This window comes from Acartia tonsa, chromosome 1 (genome assembly GCF_053477335.1).
Source record: "Acartia tonsa isolate MP-2025a chromosome 1, ASM5347733v1, whole genome shotgun sequence".
NCBI lineage: Eukaryota > Metazoa > Arthropoda > Copepoda > Calanoida > Acartiidae > Acartia > Acartia tonsa.
The window spans coordinates 59643623-59664582 of record NC_137260.1 but is presented as its reverse complement, the minus strand read 5'-3'; the positions used below and the strand labels follow the sequence as shown (position 1 = coordinate 59664582).

Sequence of the window (20960 nt, the reverse complement as noted above, 5' to 3'; positions counted from 1 at the left end):
TTTGTGCAATTAAAAGATTAAGAAGTTTAAAAAAAAAGAATGTGAATAAATAGATAGGTTAGGTCAAATCTAAAAGTATCCAAAATGGAATGTAAAACACCAAATGATTGGATCAACATCCATTTTTTCAGCCTCTCAAGGTATGTAGTTTGTATCTGCGTAAATCTCGTTATTAAGGTTTTAATAATGCTATATACTTGTAAAGTGAACTAGAAAGTTTTATAACGAGGTCATATAGAAATAGATTTAATTCTTAGCTGTCCAAACAATGGTATCTGTTACCATCAGGGGTAGCTATTCTAACCAACAATTCTACAAAAAAAATCACGAAACCTTATTAAGTATTTGTTTTTGTTATGTAATTGAAGAGGGGCGGGAAAGAAGGGGAGAAAAGGGGAAGGGGGTTGTGAGGAAATTTTCCTTTAGAGTTGTTTGTCAGAATATCATTCCCCAGTCCCTGGTTACGATTTATAACATGAAATGCTTGCAGAGAAATAAATTCACTTAGAAAAAAATCTCTATATTTCTAGTGTTTTAATGTGTAGTTTAAACCTTAATTATCGAGATACATGAAATGACTCCCCCTTCCCCCTTTTTTAAAATTTTTTCTGTTGACTTTGATAAAAAAAATATAAAACTTAGTTATGTATTTGAACAATGCAATGTAAATGTTGATAATAAATGTGATAAAACCACTCAATTTGTGAAGTGTAAAAGAAGTGCCATTTTTATAAACAAAATTATATTTCTTTGCAAATCTATTGTATAACTAACAAAAGAAACTTTCGCATTTAATTAAAATATTTTCTCTTTTTCTGTGTGATTTGCATTATTATTTTAACAAAAGAGTTTGTTTTTAATTGAAATATTTATTTATGTTTTATTCCTATATATTTGTTGAGGAATATTTATATTTGAATGATGTAGAGTTTAGCAACTTAGTCCAGTAAACTAAAATCTCAAAAATGTTGAGTGTAAAAACGACGCATATCAAATACTTTGAATAAATCAATATAAAAGAAAATGTGGGGTCAAAGGCAATCATGATTGCAAATTAGAGCGACAAAAAAACTTTCTTTGCTCACCAAAAAAGGGGGGGGAGGGGCGAAAGTGACACTTTTTGAAACCAAAACTAAAAGTCAACAAAGGAACTCAACTTAAAAAAAGAGTTACAGGTCTTAGATTTTGCATGGCAGTTGCTTTATAGGGGTAAAATATGGAACTGTGAAGAAACGGCAGCGCAACCGCCGAAAACCGCCGTTTCCCGCCGAATTTTTTTGCCTTTTCTCGGCGGTTTTTGGCGGTTGCGACGCCGTTTCTTCACAGTTCCATATTGTACCCCTATAAAGCAACTGTGTACCCCCTTGTTATAACTCTACAATATTGCTTAAAAATTAAAACTTTCAAAACCTTAAGTTTGTATTAACTTCACAAAGCATCAAAGTAACTAAAATTTCCTTTATGAATGTTTCCCTTGGTTAAATGTTCAGAGTATTTTATTAAGATTTTAAGTCTATTGTTGACAAAAATTGTTCTTAAATTGTATTATTTTTTATATTTTTCATATGTAATCGTTTTATAACTTTTATACATTTCTACATATTTTTATTTGAATTTCAGCATAGATGGGTTGAGGATGAATGAATTTGTAGAAATTGGGCGCCGGATAAAGCGTGCTCTTGATGGTAACATATCTTACAGAAAGGCTGTACTCCTTCTTTTCATAGTTTTAGGTCAGTTTAAAAAAAAATATTTTTTTATTTATGTCAAAGTCTAGTATATTATCCTTTTATGTTGGTGAACTACTCTATATCTCGGGTAGGATTAAGTATACTTACTTGATATTCATTGATTTACTTACAATAACTGCCTTATTTAAATATTTATTTGTCTCTATTCAGACTAAGACCCAAAGCTATGAGGATGAAATTCAGAATTGAAAATAAATTATTTTTTTGTGAGATTTTTTGGTTTTATCATAAATTCCGCTTAAGTTTCATAAGTAAAGTGTTTGTTAAGTTTAAGTAGACACTAATTAAAAGTCAAAAGACACACAAGAATAATAAATATTTATAATGATATTAAGTAAGTTGAAATAGTTATGTTAAAAGTTTTCAGAACTAATAGCTTTTGGCAAAATAATATAAAAACATGACGTTACTTTTCTTTATCTCTCATAACAAACTTTTTTACTTCAGTGATATTATACTACATCGGCCCTAGCACGGTTAACAGGTTGCTTGGCCGCACTCCTGTCCAGGATCTGGAGGCTGGTGCACTTTGTGTTCAAACTAAACTTGCTAAATTCTCAACTCTTATTAATCAATATAATGCACACAAAACATTCCAGGTAAATAGATTTTATTCAGTCCAAACAACTCATAATTTACAATTGAAATATTTACTAGTACAATATTGTCCAATTATGCAATACTAGTATAAAACCGTTGCAAAACATTCAATTCAATGGTCAAGTATACAAAAGATAACAAAATAATCCATCTTATTATGCCTTTTTGGAAAAAAGGCATAAAGGTTTCACTTCTTTCATAGTTAGATCATTTGTATGGCCGTTGGGACCTCTAAAACAGTGGTCTTGAAAAAAGTGTTTTAGTCACACATTGGGATGTTATAGTGATCTCTTTTTGAGTTTGGCGTATTTTTATTCGTAGTGGAATCGTCTAATCAACATTTAGGACCTTCGTAATGAGGAATTGCATGTCTTTACATAGTAAGACAGTAATCTTTTTTTTTAAAGGCATAAGATTTTTAAAAAGCTAATCTTGTTTTTTATTTTAAGTTGGAAGAAAACAAGGACGAGTATGGTGTAGAGCTGCCACCAGATTGGATACATTATGTTGGCAATGGTTACCATGGGCTCAGGTAAATATGGTGTAGAGCTGCCACCAGATTGGATACATTATGTTGGCAATGGTTACCATGGCCTCAGGTAAATATGGTGTAGAGCTGCCACTAGACTGGATACATTATGTTGGCAATGGTTACCATGGCCTCAGGTAAATATGGTGTAGAGCTGCCACCAGACTGGATACATTATGTTGGCAATGGTTACCATGGGCTCAGGTAAATATGGTGTAGAGCTGCCACTAGACTGGATACATTATGTTGGCAATGGTTACCATGGCCTCAGGTAAATATGGTGTAGAGCTGCCACCAGACTGGATACATTATGTTGGCAATGGTTACCATGGCCTCAGGTAAATATGGTGTAGAGCTGCCACCAGACTGGATACATTATGTTGGCAATGGTTACCATGGCCTCAGGTAAATATGGTGTAGAGCTGCCACCAGACTGGATACATTATGTTGGCAATGGTTACCATGGCCTCAGGTAAATATGGTGTAGAGCTGCCACCAGACTGGATACATTATGTTGGCAATGGTTACCATGGCCTTAGGTAAATATTTATATTAGGGTACATTGATCTAAAGTTATCTAGATAATGGGAGGAGTAGGTTGCGCTAAAAATCCGTAAAGGTGCGAGTTTTTAAGGCTTAAGAATAGTAGTAGAAAAGTAATATTCACTAAATATGTGTATTTCTTATTGAAAAGAACTATAGACAAATTTTTGTTTCAAAAGTTAACTTAAATTTTTATCGTTCTACTACTGTTTTAGTTTTTAACTTAAAACTCACAAGCTTTACGGATTTTTAGCGCAACCTACTCCTCCCTTTACTGGATTTTGGTGTTAGCTGCATCTTCGGGGTAAAAGCTTTAAAAGGACCAAACAATTAGCAATATTTTTGACTAAAAAAAGTTTGTTTTTTTCAGCGTGTCAGATGATGGGTTGATGCACATCAAAGCGAAGCGCACCCTCTCTATAGCTGTAAATTTTAAACCTTTAGTCCATGTTTATTTGGAGGAGGGTTCAGAAGTTTCTAGTGGACAGGTAAAGAAATTTAATAGGTAGGTATTAAAAAAAATTTGGTACTTGTTTCGTAAAATGGGAAGAAGAAGCCTACCCATAAAATATATGAAAAGAAAGTAATATGTAGATGTCAACTTGAAAATAAACGTTTACCTAGAAATAAATCGATCTGTGAAATAATCCCAATATTTTCATTGTAGAAGTATTCCCATGATATTCTATTATTCTATCTATTGAAATGCCTAGATATATATGAATATGATATGTAAAAGAATATTAAGTCTCACATATTCAACAAATACAAAAAGGGGTAGTTGCACGAAGTGAAACTGCATATTTTTAAAGTTTTTAAAATATTAAGACTTGAAAATCATATTTTTTTGATATATGCAACTTATATGGCTGTCCTGTTTCATCATAGAACCAACATTGAAAAAAGTATAACCATGATGTAATATCTTTGGTATTATGCTATGGGGGGGGGGGGGGGAAGTTTGAACAGTTATAGGAAATGAAATTCATTATAAAAGTTTGGGAGGGCCGTGTGGGCTTGTTTTTATAGTTATCAACCTAATTCTTTTTGTAGGCTCTCTTATATGACTGGATGTACACATAAAACTTTGAAAATTGAATTTCGGCACTTTCCTTCTTGGGGCTTGTGGAGCACAAAAACCCCCCAAACGCTAAAAATATGAGTTCTGAGCTTATTTTTAAAGATATCAACCTGATTTTTTAAAAATAATACTCTTTTACATAACTGAATCAACGAACCATTACAGATTTCATTTTGGGACTTTCCTTCTTGGGGCTTGTGGAGCACAAAACCCCCCCAAACACTAAAAATATGAGATCTGAGCTTATTTTTAAAGATATCAACCTGATTTTTCTTAAATAATACTCTTTTAACAAAATTGAATCAGCAAACCATTACAGATTTCATTTGGGACTTTCCTTCTTGGGGCTTGTGGAGCACAAAAACCCCCCAAACGCTAAAAATATGAGTTCTGAGCTTATTTTTAAAGATATCAACCTGATTTTTTAAAAATAATACTTTTTTAACATAATTGAATCAACAAACCATTACAGATTTCATTTTGGGACTTTCCTTCTAGGGGCTTGTGGAGCAAAAGACCCCCAAAAACACTAAAAATATGCGTTCTGAGCTTTTTTTTAAAATAATTTATTTTCAAAGATATTAACCTAATTTTTTTGTGGAAACTTTTTTAACATAGCCGCCGAACTAAAGAACCATTACAGATTTAATTTTAGGACTTTCCTTCTAAGGGCTTATGAAGCAAAAGACCCCCAAAAACACTAAAAAATATGAGCTCTGAGCTTATTTTTAAAGATATCAACCTGATTTTTTAAGGAAACTTTTTAAACATAACCAAATTAGGGAACCATTGCAGATTTCATTTTGGGACTTTCCTTCTAGGGGCTTTTGGAGCAAAAGAACCACAAAACACTAAAAATATTAGTTCTGAGCTTATTTTTAAAGACATCAACCTGATTTTTTAAAATAATACTTCTTCATAACCAAACTAAGAAACAATTACAGATTTCATTTTCGGACTTTCCTTCTAGAGTCTACTGGAGCAAAAGACCCCCAAAACACTAAAAATATTGGGACTTTCCTTCTAGGGGCTTGTGGAGCAAAAGAACCACAAAACACTAAAAATATTAGTTCTGACCTTATTTTTAAAGATATTAACCTGATTTTTTTAAGAACACTTTTTTAATATAACCGAACTTGGTAACTTTTACAGATTTCATTTAGGGACTTTCCTTCTAGAAGCTAGTGGGGCAAAAGACCCCAAAAAAGTATTATGTTAAAAAAGTATTATTTAAAAAAATCAGGTTGATATATTTAAAAATAAGCTCAGAACTCATACTTTTAGTGTTTTTGGGGGTCTTTTGCTCCACAAATCACAAGAATGAAAGTCCCAAAATGAAATCTGTAATGGTTCGTTGATTCGGTTATGTTAAAAAAGTATTATTTTAAAAAAATCAGGTTGATATCTTTAAAAAAAAGCTCAGAACTCAAATTTTTAGTGTTTTTGGGGGTCTTTTGCTCCACTAGACCCTAAAAGGAAAGTCCAAAATGAAATCTGTAATGGTTCCTTAATTCAGGCATGTTAAGAAAGTTTTCTTTAAAAAAATCAGGTTGACATCTTTAAAATAAGCTCAGAACTCATATTTTTAGTGGTTTTGGGGTCTTTTGCTCCACAAGCCCCTAGAAGGAAAGTCCCAAAATGAAATCTGTAATGGTTTGTTGATTCGGTTATGTTAAAAAAGTATTATTAAAAAAATCAGGTTGATATCTTTAAAAATAAGCTTAGAACTCTTGTTTTTAGTGTTTTGGGGGTCTTTTGCTCCACAAGCCCCTAGAAGGAAAGTCCCAAATGAAATCTGTAATGGTTCGTTGATTTGGGTATGTTAAAAAAGTATTATTTAAGAAAAATCAGGTTGATATCTTTTAAAATAAGCTTAGAACTCATTTTTTTAGTGTTTTGGGGGATCTTTTGCTCCACAAGCCCCTAGAAGGAAAGTCTCAAAATGAAATCTGTAATGGTTCGTTGATTCAGTTATGTTAAAAGAGTATTATTTTTTAAAAATCAGGTTGATATCTTTAAAAATAAGCTCAGAACTCATATTTTTAGCGTTTGGGGGGTTTTTGTGCTCCACAAGCCCCAAGAAGGAAAGTCCCAAAATTCAATTTTCAAAGTTTTATGTGTACATCCAGTCATATAAGAGAGCCTACAAAAAGAATTAGGTTGATAACTATAAAAACAAGCCCACACGGCCCTCCCAAACTTTTATACTGAATTTCATTTCCTATAACTGTTCAAACTCCCCCCCCCCCCTTATCTATTGAAATGCCTATATGTGTGTAAATATATATGTGTGTGTGTAGCCATTGTTTCCTAGTGTTTGGACCTAAGTAGTCATGGAGAAGGACGAGACACTTTTTTAGTATTGTCCTAGGGATATCAAGCTCCACGCTCAAGTACATTATGCCTTGACACGTTGTCTCAATGGAGCTACTCTTTGTTACCTCACCCTCGCTGAGTATGGCAGGTGGCCCAAATTATATTATATGAATATGATATGTAAAAGAATACTAAATCTCACATATTCAACAAATATAAAAAATTGCCTTATTGTAGCTTAAAATTAGTTTTAACTTAAAGAACCTAAAATATTCAGGTAACAGATTATACAGAAGGAAAGGTGACCACTGTACAATGTCATTCCTGGGAGGAATCTCCAGAAAATCCTGTCACAGTTACCTCCACAGTATTTGCACACAGGTAAACATTTAGGAAAATTGAAATTACAACTATCTAATAAATAAAGAAACTAAGAGTAACAAAAGTTAAATGTAAAAATGTGTACAGGGGTGTAAATTCTGCACAAGATTAGTTTTTTTTCGCCTGCTGAAAAATATTTCATTTTTTCCACGCCATGTTTTTTGCCCCAATTAGGGGGAAAAATAAAAAATGTCTTCACACATTTTTCTAGTTTTAAAATGGAAAAAAAGGCTTTTAGGACTTTTAATTTCCTAATCCCCCCCCCCCCCCACCTTCTACATATTCCCTCCTCCCTATTTAGCAGGGTATCCCATGCAGAAAATACACCTCTGAATATGTAGGAATTTTCTTATTTGTAGAACATTACCTAGGAATACATTTAAATGCTTTTTCTTAAATTGTTATTTTTATTTTATTCTTTTTCAGGGAGCTTCATGGAGTGTTGGTGCAGGAGATTAAGGTTTACAATCCAGGAGAAAAAGCAGCCCAACTATCCCTAGAGAAACTTGGCATCTATCAGTGGGATGATGCTACTTCAAAAACTAAAGTAATTGCATTTTGATTTTCTAGAGGCTATGCCCTTAGCGCTTAGTGGAAGGAGAGCAGCAAAATAGGCTAAGACCATCCTAGGGCCTATGTGAAGCTTCCCTTAAATGGAGATCTCAATTGGTTCTGTAGTTATAGAAATCTTAAGCTTCAGACGTAAAATATATGACCTTTTAATTGAAATCAAACTGTTATGTTCCGATAGTTGTAAATTTGTTTGTATTATTATTTCCATATATGACCTTTTAATTGATATCAAACTGTTATGTTCCGATAGTTGTAAATTTGTTTGTATAATCATTTTCATATCTCGTGGAGTGAAATCTCAAGTTTCAAGGAGACTTACTACAGACAGACTTCTTTATACATTGTATGGTAGATTGGGATCATGGAAAGAAAACATCGTCTTTTCATTTCACAGTAACTTTTTGTAGGCTATTTTAGGTTTGGTAAGGTAATTGTTAATGATTGCCCCACAGGGTTAGAGAGCCCCCCGCAGGGGCTAGAAATAGGATAAAGATACTATGAAAATACGGTAAAAACCCGCTACTTCGTTTTCTTCCCTTGCACCGTAGATTGCTCTTTAATTAATAGAAACTTTATTCTCTAGGTTATCGAGCATGGGGAAGGTGGAGCAACCTACACCATAGTCACCGGTCAAGTCTCCGGTGACCGCAACCACGTGACCGGCCAGCTGTCCGGTGAGAAAAGTCGGTACCTGGTCAGTATTGTGAGCAAGCGGATGGAGTCAAATATTGAGGTGGCCCCCAGGATGACCACTAGCATCAGGGTGTTGACAGGTTTGTCAATTTAGCAAAAAAAGTGTTAGTTGCACGAAGTGCATTTGAACTTGAATTTAGTGAACGTTCAATAGTTTAAACTACATCTATGGGACATAAATTTAAAAGAATTTCAATTTTCTACCAGGTAGTTTTAAAGATATCAAGACTTAAAAATATATTTTTTGGATTTATGCATCTTATATGGCTGTTCTGTTTTAACAAAAACAGCATGAAAACTATTTTGGTGGAGCCTAATTGATTGTTATTTTTTGTAATATAAAATTATATATGTCAGATGGTATTCTTGTAACTTATGCTTCAAATCAAACTTGTTAAATGCACTTCATACAACTATCCCTTTTATTGATTGATTGCCTATTCTTAGATTTTGTATTACGTCTTTTCTTGCTTAAAGATATTTGTGGAAGATTATTTTAAAGTTAGTTACTATGCTTTCCTTTTTGAATCTTAATAAATGTAAATGTTGTTATATTATCACAAGTCGACAAATCGGTTATAACATCACCCCCCCCCCCCCCCCACACACACACACACATAAACATTGATGATGGAGGTGAAGGCGCTGGTGTTTCATTTACAGCATAGAAACTAGCACAATTTAAGAAATCATTCAGAATCTATAAAATTCGATATTCTCGTATTTTAAGGTATTGTTTATGAAGAGATAACAGAAGAAAGTGACTTGGAAGTTATGAAAGAACAACTAGAAGCTAAAGCTATTAATGAAGTTAAGAAAGCAGTTTCTATGACCTTCCAAGTTCTGGTAGATTTACATACGAAGGTAAAAAATCCAAAGAATAAGCTCAAGTTTTATTTAATAACTCACAGTCAACCTTTAGCTTGTACTATTCAGATGTTATTATTCTTATTCTATTGTATTATATTAGTAGATCACTCCCCCTTTTATATAGTATAGTATTTACTATTTAATTTGACATTTTTTTGAAAGACAAATATTGTTATCTATTACCTACCAACTTCCTTTATTGGTCTGTCTAATTTTAATTTAACAGATTTAAAAACCTGACCAACCTAAATTATTATAAAGCTACCCTGAAGAAAAGATTAACTTCAGCCTTAAATTAAGCGGCTTTTTTGGTAAAGATAGACATTCTAGTATGAATATTCTAATTATTGTTTGGACCTTTGCCATCATGGAATAGAACGAGACACTGTAGCATGGCCACTAGAGCTAGCACTCTCAAGTAAATTATGACTTGACACGCTGTCTCATAGGGATAGGAGCTCCTCATTTTTATCCCAACCTCGCCGAGTAGGGCAGGTGTCTAAATTTATTTATGTCACCGTAAAGAATGAATAATGTATTGAAAATACTTTTAGTCCTGGCAAAGCCTGTGGTCCTCTGGATTTGGTATCTCCTGGTCCTACGCTGACGGCGCCATCAACGGGAACAGAATCAACGCCACTATTTACTATGTTCTGTCACAAACACAAACACTGCTACATTCAGATATATCAAACTCTAAGCGGTCAGAATTGTTGGTGAGTTTTTTCTAATTCTAACAAAAGGACAAATTGCTTTATCTATAATACAAAGTAGCTTGATGTCTGTCCGTCCGTCTGAAGCTTAAGATCTCGGTAACCACTGAACCGATCGGATTCTACTCTTCAGGGAATATACCTACAGGTCCTGTGGTGGTTTAAGGCTATTTTCTTGGGGGTTGGGACACCCCCACCCCAACCCCCCAAAAAACAACCCCCCCCCCCCATTTTTTTTGTGTAGGAGATATCCTTGGTCCTTTTTTTGTAGAAGATTTCCTTGGTCCTTCTTATTTTTTTTACGAATTTCACCTTAACTTTTTTTATCATCTCTTTTGGCAAAGCCCCTAGAGGCTAGGGGCGTATTGAATGCATTATTTCCCAACAGATTTACTTGGAGAGGCTGTCATAGAGCCATTTTTACTCTTCCAAGAAAATAAAAGAGCGTCATTTTTTTCGCAATATTCCGTAAAATTGGGTGCAAGCTTCCAGTCAAATGCGCTTATTAGGTCAAACTTTACTTAATTTTGACCAAACGCATATTTTAAAAAACGCATGATTACGAACAATTTGGCCTAGTAAGCGCATTTTACTGGAAGCTTGCACACAATTTTACAGAATATTGCGAAAAAGTGACGCCATTTTTGAATGGTAGGAGCACTAGAAGCAAAATATTTTTTCATGTAAAAAATAATACCTATATTTCTGGTTGTTTCAGAGTTACCTGAGCTACACCGAGGGTTGTTATTCAGGGGTTCGAACCCTTGACGCTAAAAATCTTTGGACAGATTTAGACACACAAGCAAAGGTAATTTATGTTATGGGTTTTCAGAAATTAGTTGTTTCGTATGAAGGCTTGAGTAAATTATGCATTGGTGGAAAATGTAAGATGACGAATTGTTCTAAATCTTTTACTTGTAATATTTATAATCAACCTGAGGTGGATTCTTAAAAAAATCCTAATCATTTAAATTGGACCAACAGGGACACAGTTTAGGAGCAATCCTATGACATTTTTTGTTAGAAAATTTAAAGAAAGGTACGAAAGAGCTTTTATTTTTTCATTACATTTAGATGACAATTTAGCTATTCATTATTTTCTCAGAATATAGCTTTTTTTTGAAAATAATAACGTTTATAATTTCGTAGTACTTTTGTTGTGATTAAATAATTCATGACTAATAATAACCATATTCTTCCTTCTAGGGTTGGGCCGGATACCATTTTTAATATCAGGTCGGATACCGGATAATGAAACTATCCGGATACCAGATATCAGGCTGATTTTTAATTTCGGTTATCCGGCCGGATATCCGGTTATTTGCCGGATATCGATCGTTGGCCAGATATCCGGCCCAACCCTACTCGCTTCAATATTTAACCATTGTTAAAATCAATTTTAGATGCTAAATGTTGCTCATTACTGGCTGTTGACACTTGAGAAGATCGGCTGTCACAACCTTCTTCGAGCTGGGGCCGATGGACTTGTCCAAGCAATGCTTCTGTCAATGGCAGGTTAGTGTAAGTCAGAGAGGGAGGGGACATTAGGCTGTTCATTACAATAGTCCCCAAAGTTTAATAATAAAGTTTCTTATTCGTTGGGACTTTTACGGAATTTGATTGGTTGGTTAATAAGTTGAGTGTTTAAACGTTTCAACCACTACAGAAGGGGTAATTTTGTGTATCATTATTGGGGATGTACATATTTATCGAACATTGTCTTATCCCTTTAGATCCCTGGCATAAATGCTTATAGTTTCCTAATAAGTCCCATCATTAATAATATCCAATTTTTAAGACTTTAGTTTCTGGAGAAATAAAAGTCCAATATTGTCTCTAACTGTAGAATATTGATTTTATCTCTTACCTAATATTTCTATTTAAGATAATTTCCATTGAAAAGAAAAGTACATACCTAGTACTTTAGTATCATATGTGACATAAAAGATCCTATATTTTATGCATTTTAAGTTTTTTTTTAGAAAATTTTCCAATTTTTTACTACCTGTACTTGGGAGTACAGTGAAAATCAGGGGCCGTGATTCAGCAAATTAATACCCTTTATAGCTGAAAATTTTTATTTGTGTGACAAAAGGGAAGTGGGTAAGAAAGGGGGTAGGGTGGAAATAAGGAAGTCCGTTGTAGGGCAATTTTCACTTAGAATTGTTTGTCAGAATCCATGTCCCTTGTTTCTGGGTGAAAATAAAAAGGGATTTATTCTATGAATACAAAATATATGATTTTAGGATTGAAATTTAGCAACCAGCATCTTGAGCTTAATGTGCATCCAAATGAATTACACAGGTATAGTATAATAGTATGTTTGGTAAAAACGGTTCCAAGACAAATGCAGGAGTGACAAACGTCAGAGTGGACAAACACAGAGGAGTGTTAAAAATATTAAGTAAATTAAGTATTTCTATACAGGTTAGGTTAGTTCAAGATAACAATACACAAATAAGCCCCACGCCGGGGTTAGGGATTTAATAAACCTATAAAATGGTTTAAAATATGTTATTTTAGGTTAAATGTCCACTCCGACGTGTGTCACTACTGCTGCGTATGTCCTAGGACAAACCATGACGAGCGAAAAAAACTCAAAATCCTATCACATATTTAAAAATCGCTTGTATTAGGTTGATTTTATTAGGAGAATTCTAATCCATGAATTACATGTTGCTTTTTCGTTTATCGGCCACTTTCCTATCCATGTTTCTCTGAATTTTTTTGAGAATAGTTTTGTAAAGATAATAACAGTCTGTTCTTGATAAAAGTAATATTGATTATTTGGGAATAGTCCCTTGTGTAACATCGCCCCATAAGGGGCGATTCGTCGTATTTTAAAAATGGCTTTTTATAGGTTATTTTAGGGTAGGTTAGGTTATATTGGATTAGGTGATTGCCCCACAGGGTTGGGTAATTGGCCCCGCAAGGTTAGAGCCCCCCGCAGGGGCTAGAAATAGGAGAAAAGCTACTGTAAAAAATACGAAGAATCGCCCCATAAGGGACCATGTTACGAAAGGGACTATACCCGATTATTTCTCTATTGAAAACACAAGTGCTCTCAAAATCCTGAAAGCATTCCTAATAATTCTCGGTTCTTTCCCACAAAGTACATTTCGAATAGGTAGGTAATATTGAGTAGCCCCGTAGGGTTAGGGTCCCCCTAATTAAAATAAATTGAAAAATAGTTTTTATTAGATTTTCATCTATACCTGCAAGGGTTTTAAACCCAGTACCCATTTTAACCTAGCCTGAACTATAATAATAAACGAAGAACTACCTTCCAATGATATTTTCTATTTATTTTAAATGAAAAAGGGGGGTTCATTGCTTAACAATGCACTATGAGGTAAATTGCCTAATTTAGTAATTAACCTGCATTATTTAGAGATTTGATGGTGAGACGAGTAAATTATGGAAATGGTACGCATATCAATATAAATATCCATGTTATGGAGGACAACAAGGCAGCCATCTTTGTCAGTCTGGATAAACAGAACAGGTGAACATTGCGAAGACAATGAAAAATTTTTGATGTAGCTTTCCTGCTTTTTATATTACTAGCGGCTTCGCCCCTACCCTCTAGGGACTGATATGGTTCTCCTTTACAGGTTTATACCTATTTGGGGTTAGGGAACCTTACATTGATCCTGGAAAGAAATGAAGCCATCCTTTCATGTTTTTTTATTTATTAAAATTAAAATTGAAAGTGGAGGGTCGACTTACCTCCCCTTCCACTTTGCGCAAGTGCCACTAGTAGCATCTAGCGGCATAGCTGCTATTTTTTTTTATAAAAAAAGTGGAAGATTAATACCAGTTTTTTAGCCCGTGCCTTCAACATCTCGCGGCTAAAAAAAATTTTTTAATCCTAATGATTGTACATTTTATATCCGCGGAAAGCTGTTTATAAAACGATGCTAGACATGATAACTATGTTTTTTTTCAGGGATTATTACGGTTGTGATGCTGGATGTTTGGATCCCCCTGTCAAACTTGGCGTGCAAACTGTCAAGTTCCCTGTCAAACTTACAGATCCTCTCACTGCCATCCTTTATATCACAGGTAGTTTAATTTTGTGCAGCGCAGCTTACATTTAGTCAGTGAACGTCCGTTCTTAAACGAATTTGTTCATCTGTCGGTCAAAGTGGACTAGAGAAAATATCTTTCTTTGTCAACTAAAATAGAAACTTTCTTTTGGGTAGGGTACAAGGATAATTTTAAAATAAAGGGAAAGGTAGATTGCGGGTAAAATCCGAAAAGGTGTGTGTTTTAAGGCTTAAAAATAATAGTAGAACGATAATATTCACTAAATTGAAAACTATGTGTATTTCTTATTGAAAAGAACTATAGACAAAAAATTTTTTTTTAAGTTAACATAAATTTTTATCGTTCTACTACAGTTTTTAACTTAAAACACACAACGTTTACGGATTTTACCCGCAACATACTTTTCCTTTAGCGAAATTAGCCATTGACTTTTAGTTTTTATTCTCCTAGCGGACAACAGCTGGACATACATGTAATTTTAATTGTACAAGCTACGTTCATACATAATAACCGGATTAAGACGTTACGTTATTAATCTGAAATAACCAAGACTTATAATTGGAAAGGGATCTTATAGTCTACGTAAAAAGATTACATTGCACGTTTTTCTAACCGCTCCTATTTCAATTGTTTGGTCTGTACTAGTTTTTAGTGATTTTCTTTACTCTTTTTCGAGATAGACAGCTGATATTTTTAGTGATTAAATAAATTCACAATTTACATATCCCCACAAAGTTCCATAAAGATTTGCGTATCAGTTGATGTGCTAGATCGATTCTTAGATTTTCACATTATAAATCTTACAAGGTTTCGTGCTTTTTTTAGTTTAATGTTTTTCATGAAACTGCTCTATAGTTCATTGAGTTTCGCTAGCAATGGATGTTGTCATCCTTTTTTAAATAGTACTTCTTACCTGTTTTGAATTATGCATAAATTAGAATTAAAGAGACTTCATGCGTCAAATTAATTAATCAGAAATAAAAATACAATTTTAATCTTATTAATGATTAAAGAAAAGATTTTACACAAAGAAAATTATTATTAGTTTCTTAAGAAATGTTAAAGGGAACTTTTGAACAATAGAATTCAAAAATTACTTTCCATGGAAGGATTTTTTGTTAAACTTAAGAAAATTAATCAAAATTACTAGTTACCAAAAATCGATATTGTTACTAAAATATCTCTCATTATTTCAGTTTTTTCTCTCGTGATTTTTAATTGTTTTATACATACATATCCTTATAATAAAGTAACAGGATGTCTGTTTGTCTCTGTGTACAGAAGGATCTCGCTAACCGCTGAACTGATCGGATAACAAAAAATAGAATATAATACTAGAAGGGGAAAGGGTTAAATAACTGTATTTACCTATCCCAATGGCCTTGTGTCGACTCTCAATTAGGTCTTTGAAAATCAACCAAACGTGTCGGGAATATTGACACAGCCAAGTAGAAGAATGAAAACAATTTGCTAGCAGAGGATATGTTACCTAGTGATGTTCTGCGGTTCTCATGATTTTATTTGATACATTTGAGAAATAATAGAAAACTAAAATTTACAATGAAATCTCTATTTCAGCTGATCATGAGCATATGAATGATTTGAAGCATGCCATCCATGTTAAAGAGGTTGCAGAGGCTCCTGCTCATGAACAGCATGTTCTAGAACTTCACAGGTAGTCATATTCATATAAATGCGGCATTAGCGTATTTGAAGTGTCGGATTGCTGCTGGGAAGGTGTCGGGTTCGAGTCTATATCACACCAGGTCATACTAGAGACGTTAAAAACTATACCTACTGTTGCTATGTCAGGCGCTTAACATCAATAGCAAGAGTAGGCGGAATGCCATGGCCCATTGATATATATTATATAGGCGAAACTCATTCACAATTAGGACTTCCAGACACTGGTCGTGCAATCAAAGGGTTGGTTGTCTATCGGGCGTATGGACGCGCTTTACACCGCAATTACACTGTAGACAACTGGATATTAGCTACTCTTATCAGAAAAGCATCCTAGTTTAATTAAATAGAACAATATTCTTTAGAAAAATTAGAGCAATCAACTTGTGATTTTGAATATTTAAATAGTACTTGGACAATGAAAAAACAACTTGATATCTTAGTATTTTGATAGAATTAGAGACAGATCATAATCATTATTTCCAACTTACTGTATTATTTAATTCGTTAAACCCTTTTTAACAGTCCAAAGAACACAAACAACAAATGAAGAAAGTTGTCTTCATCATTAAAATAATTTTTAAAAACTAATATGTCTTGTATTTGCATGGTGATTTCTGTAGTAGTTAGGTACGATTTAGAAAGCGTAGCAACTCTATAATCATTAACAGATTGTCCGTACGTCCATTTTAAACATGTTGATTTTTTACTTTAACAAAAATTTTTTAGGTGATCTAATTTTTGGTATACTGATTCCTGGGACAACAAAGTACAATATTAGAAACAAAGCAATTCTATAATCAAGTCCTAAAAATTTAAGTATATCCATAAACATTATCCTGTATCAAGAAGTTTTTCAACAAATTTACTTACAATTTTGCTTCGACTCTTATTCATTAATATTCTGATTATTCAGTTCTGAAACTATACAAGTGTTAATGCCCTATTGTCCCACCGTTTCAGAGCTTCGCTTTTATGGATGTTATCATCCTTGTTACATATTTGTTTGTTGTTAAGGTCTGGAAATCGTATGGGCGGCCTTCCTTTAATATTCTGGTTGTGTATGGCAGCTCTTATTGTTATTTTCCATCTGTTCTTGTTCAAAATAGTCATTAATGAATACTGCTCCGGTCCGGATAAATATAGAATCAGGTGAACTAACTTTTTTACTTTTATATTATGATATACATTTCAGGGGTGTATAATTCTGCATGGGATACCCTGCTAAAGGGGGGGGGAGGAATAAAATAATGTAGAAGGGGGGGGGGGGGAATGAAGAAAAAGCAATCCTAAAAACATTGTTTCCATTTTTTTACCCTCCTTGGGGGGAAAAACAAGAAAGATATATGGGAGAGGGTTGGGGGGGGGGGGGGGGGGATGAATAAAATAAAGAGTTCCGAAAATATTTTGCAGCAGGGGAAAAAAAATCTTGTACAGAATTTACACCCCTGATACATTTTTGAAAAGGAAAGGATATTTTGTCTGAATCTAATTTACCTCAATATTTTGTGAAAGCTACATTATTTATATTTTAAAAAATGATAGTTCTAGGCAATATATAGTTTTTCTTCAGATAAAATATCTCTCTGAAAATAATATATTATATTTGCTTATTAAGTAAAAATATTATTTTATTATTAAATACGTTATTTTGGATCATTTTGATTATTTGGGACTTGAATTTATTTGACTTTGTATTAGGCCAAATCAATAATAGCACATGGACCTATGCTAATTCCTTTAAAGGGTAATTAAAAGAAATTTCTTTATCACAGGGTGCATTGTATTTTTATTACACTTTTTTTTTTATCTGTCAAGCTTTATATTATGATTATTCATTGCAAGGCTCGGCAGTCAAGCTCCTAATACTCCACATTTATTCAAAAGTCTTTCTTTAGCAATAGCATGGAGGCAGCCGAACCATTCTTTTATTAACATATATTAGATATTTTAGCAACAATGTGCATGACTTATTTATTTTATTATTCTTTTCTGCATGTATTCGTTTATGCTTTATGTTTGTGTGCTATTATTTGGAAATTTTTAGTAAGTTAGACCCTTTTTTTAATAGCCTTTTATTTGCTTTCCATTCTGCCTTTCTTGCTGCGCAATCCTCAATACTCATACCCTTGTTTATACCTTTGTTCTTTTTATTTTCTTTAGTTACACAGTTCGATTCGGTAGATGACAAGTTAATGTACAATGGCATGCACTCCACACCTACACAAACACTTGTACATACACTTTAAAACCTAATCTTATCCGATTGTTCAAATTACAGTAAGAGTGTGAGAAAAATACATTTATCAGTGAAATTATAATGGAAAAAAGGAAGGGCTGATAGTTGTAGAAATATCGTTCATCAAAGATTTGAAGGACATTTTAAATATATCTTCATAGAAACGGGTCTTACGGGAGGCTTAACTTGTATAAATACGAATGACATATAATAAAAATAAGTCTGACTTTTATGATACTGAAAAACATTTAATGTTATACCAGGGTAACAAATGGCAGTTTTTTAATTGTATAGCATTAGATATTTGTTTCATCAAGGCCTTAGTTACCTTTTTCTATGAATTTTTTTATTAGTGTTATAAGTGCCCCGATAAACTCTACAAAATCACCCTTCCTTTAGTGATTATTTGATACTTATATTTTTAAAAACAAAATACCTTATAAAAGATTAATCAAAATTTAAATAGTTAATGTTATTAGTAGATAAGCTACTCTAAAATTTGAAATGTCAGTCTGTCCGTATGTATGTCGGAAATATGTTGGGGGAAACGTGATTTTCTTGGCTCCTATAAAAGGAAGACAGCTAAAAAATTTAGTGAAGATTCCCATTATATATGCCCATCTAATATATACATCGTTTTTTCATCTGTGATATTTGGGTGCTAGATCGATTCCTAGATTTTTACGTTTTCGTGATTTTCTCAACTCGTTTTCAAGAAAGAGGACTCAAATTCTCATGGATTAATTATTTTTACATTCTACATATTTTCACCAAGTTTTATTAAGATTTGTCCAGTGTTGTTGATCCGGATCCGGACCCGCAATGATCCGCATTATTTTGAGTCCAAGGATCCGGATCCGCAAAAAAATGCGGATCCGGATCCTGGGGTATAAATTTATGGAAAAATCTACCTAAATTTATATAAAATAGTCACTTACAAATTTTGAAAATCAGACATTCTCGTGATGAGAGCCAATCTTTAAGGTTTAGGTTCAGACTTAAAAATTAAAAGTATTTTTGACTTCGAGATTAAAGAATAAATACTTTTGAAAAATTTGGTGATTTTATTTTTATTGTCAAGGATTCGGATACGGTCGGATCTGGATCCGGAGCCGGATCCGCACTGACCAAATTTGGAGGATCCGGATCCGCATACAATCAATGCGGATCCGCAACACTGGATTTGTCTATAAATTGGGGTGCTAGATCGATTCCTATAATTTTTAGGTTTTTGTGATTTTCTCTATTTTTTTCAGTATTGACGGCTGAAATTATCTGGGATTGAATTTGCCATTATTCAACATTTTTCCATCAAGTTTCATTAAGATTTGTTTATTAATTGCGGTGCCAGAATTTTAAAGGTTGCGTGATTTTAAAGGTTTCTTGATTTCTTAATTTTATCAAGTTTAATGTTTATTGTACCCTAATACTGCTCTATATTAATTTTTTTCCCGATATCCCTTCATAATTTTTGAGCTTCGCTACTTATGGATGTTGTCATCCTTGTTCATTTTAGAACTGAATACAAAAACATATATGCATGTGCCTGCTTATATTATAATTTATTTTATTGCATGAATTCTTAAGTTCAACTTTCTCTCTTTCATTTCCACTCTTAATTATGTTATTAACTGTTACTTTTATTTAATTTTGACATTTAAATTGATGAATTTTATGGAATTTTTATAGGAAATATTCTGACTACCAGTAGAGGACTGCTAAGAAATTTTCATTCAACTCAAAGAAGATTTTAGAATATCTAAGATGCAAAATTTGAATCCTAGAATAGAAATTCAATTTTTATTCAAGTGTCTGTGTAAATTTAAATATTAGCGACAATTTATTAGGATTATTTAGTATTTGGGTAATATTTTCTAATATTTAAAATTTTACATCAACTTAAGTGCAATTTTATTATTTATCCTATTTGTTATATAAATCTAAAATAATTGTATTATCATTATTTGTAATTGGAAATTGGTGTTTAACATATGATTATAGTTTTGCTTATTTGATATTAATAGCAATTTTGTTATACTGTTTTAAATCTTTATTGTAGTTACCAAATGCATTTTTTCATTATTAATATCTTATGTTAATTTGAAAATATTCTACTAGAAAAACATTTTAGGACATTCCAAATATATAAATTATTCAAATATTAATATACTTCCAAAATTATTACCAAATGTTTCATCTTTATGATAATATAATAGTAAAAAAAGCAAGAGAAATTATAAAAAGTTTTTGTGTATTAGTAGAATTATTGGATTAAGTCAAACGTACAAAAGATGGTTTTTTGTAACCACTTTATGCAAAACAGCACAAGAGAAGCGCCCAGCTAGAGAAAACTCGTTTAATCAGTTATGTTTTTTTTCGCGCATTAAAATGAGCTGCGTGAACCTCAAGCATAATTAAGTATTAGCTATACAGATTCCTTTAATGGTCTTAATTTGCTTGTTATTAGGATTAGATAATAGACTGTACTACAGAATACGCCCAGCTGTTTGGCCGCTACAAAGCATTATAAAAAGCTGTCGAAAATAAACTTCTTTGTATTCTTGACTTGATCTAAATTATTTGTTTTGTGATTACATTGTTACATCATATCTCATTAAACTTTTGATTATAAGAATTTGTAATTTGTTTTTCCTGCTTTAATATTATTCATTTATTACGCCTTAAGTATTTTATAATGTTGATATTATTTCCATGTCTTGATTAAAAAGCATTTTGCCTATTAAAAGAGTTTTGGTAATTTTCCCTCAACTCTAAGTGGACTCCAAAAAAATTCTTAAAAGTATATTTATGATATTTAGTTCAGGTCACATAAGAGTTAGTAGAGCACCGCATGTGTGCAGTAAGATTGTATGTTTTGAGCTCCCCAAAGGGGCTAAAACATTTTTTTTTAAAGGGGGAGGGGGTCTACTCGTTGGTT

At 32.8% G+C, this 20960-nt stretch overlaps 1 protein-coding gene across 5 annotated transcripts; it reads left to right on the top strand.

Annotated features, from left to right (window-relative positions):
* Nucleotide 1: 1 nt before the first annotated feature.
* Nucleotides 2–19988, top strand: LOC145325248 (uncharacterized protein KIAA2013 homolog). Of its 5 annotated transcripts, none has more exons than XM_080168191.1 (18): nt 2–140; nt 1621–1733; nt 2199–2350; nt 2801–2883; nt 3794–3911; nt 7098–7201; nt 7628–7748; nt 8358–8547; nt 9198–9331; nt 9892–10053; nt 10769–10858; nt 11454–11565; nt 12297–12354; nt 13442–13555; nt 14000–14115; nt 15679–15775; nt 16801–16935; nt 19712–19988. In XM_080168191.1, the coding sequence occupies exons 1-18, from the start codon at nt 85–87 to the stop codon at nt 19731–19733; spliced, it is 1977 nt and encodes a 658-aa protein (XP_080024317.1). In that variant the 5' UTR covers nt 2–84; the 3' UTR covers nt 19734–19988. The 5 variants fall into 5 exon arrangements, with proteins under 5 accessions (XP_080024317.1, XP_080024309.1, XP_080024327.1 ...); XM_080168183.1 differs by lacking the exon at nt 19712–19988 and adding an exon at nt 17947–18108; XM_080168201.1 differs by lacking the exon at nt 19712–19988 and adding an exon at nt 17955–18078.
* Nucleotides 19989–20960: the final 972 nt, after the last annotated feature.

Bases quoted from the DNA above. Each gene is read 5' to 3' on its own strand.
- LOC145325248 (XM_080168183.1), top strand. From the start codon at position 85: ATGGAATGTAAAACACCAAATGATTGGATCAACATCCATTTTTTCAGC. The intron at 2,351-2,800 runs GTAAATAGATTT...TTTTATTTTAAG, and splicing joins ATGCACACAAAACATTCCAG to TTGGAAGAAAACAAGGACGA. The intron at 10,859-11,453 runs GTAATTTATGTT...AATCAATTTTAG, and splicing joins ATTTAGACACACAAGCAAAG to ATGCTAAATGTTGCTCATTA.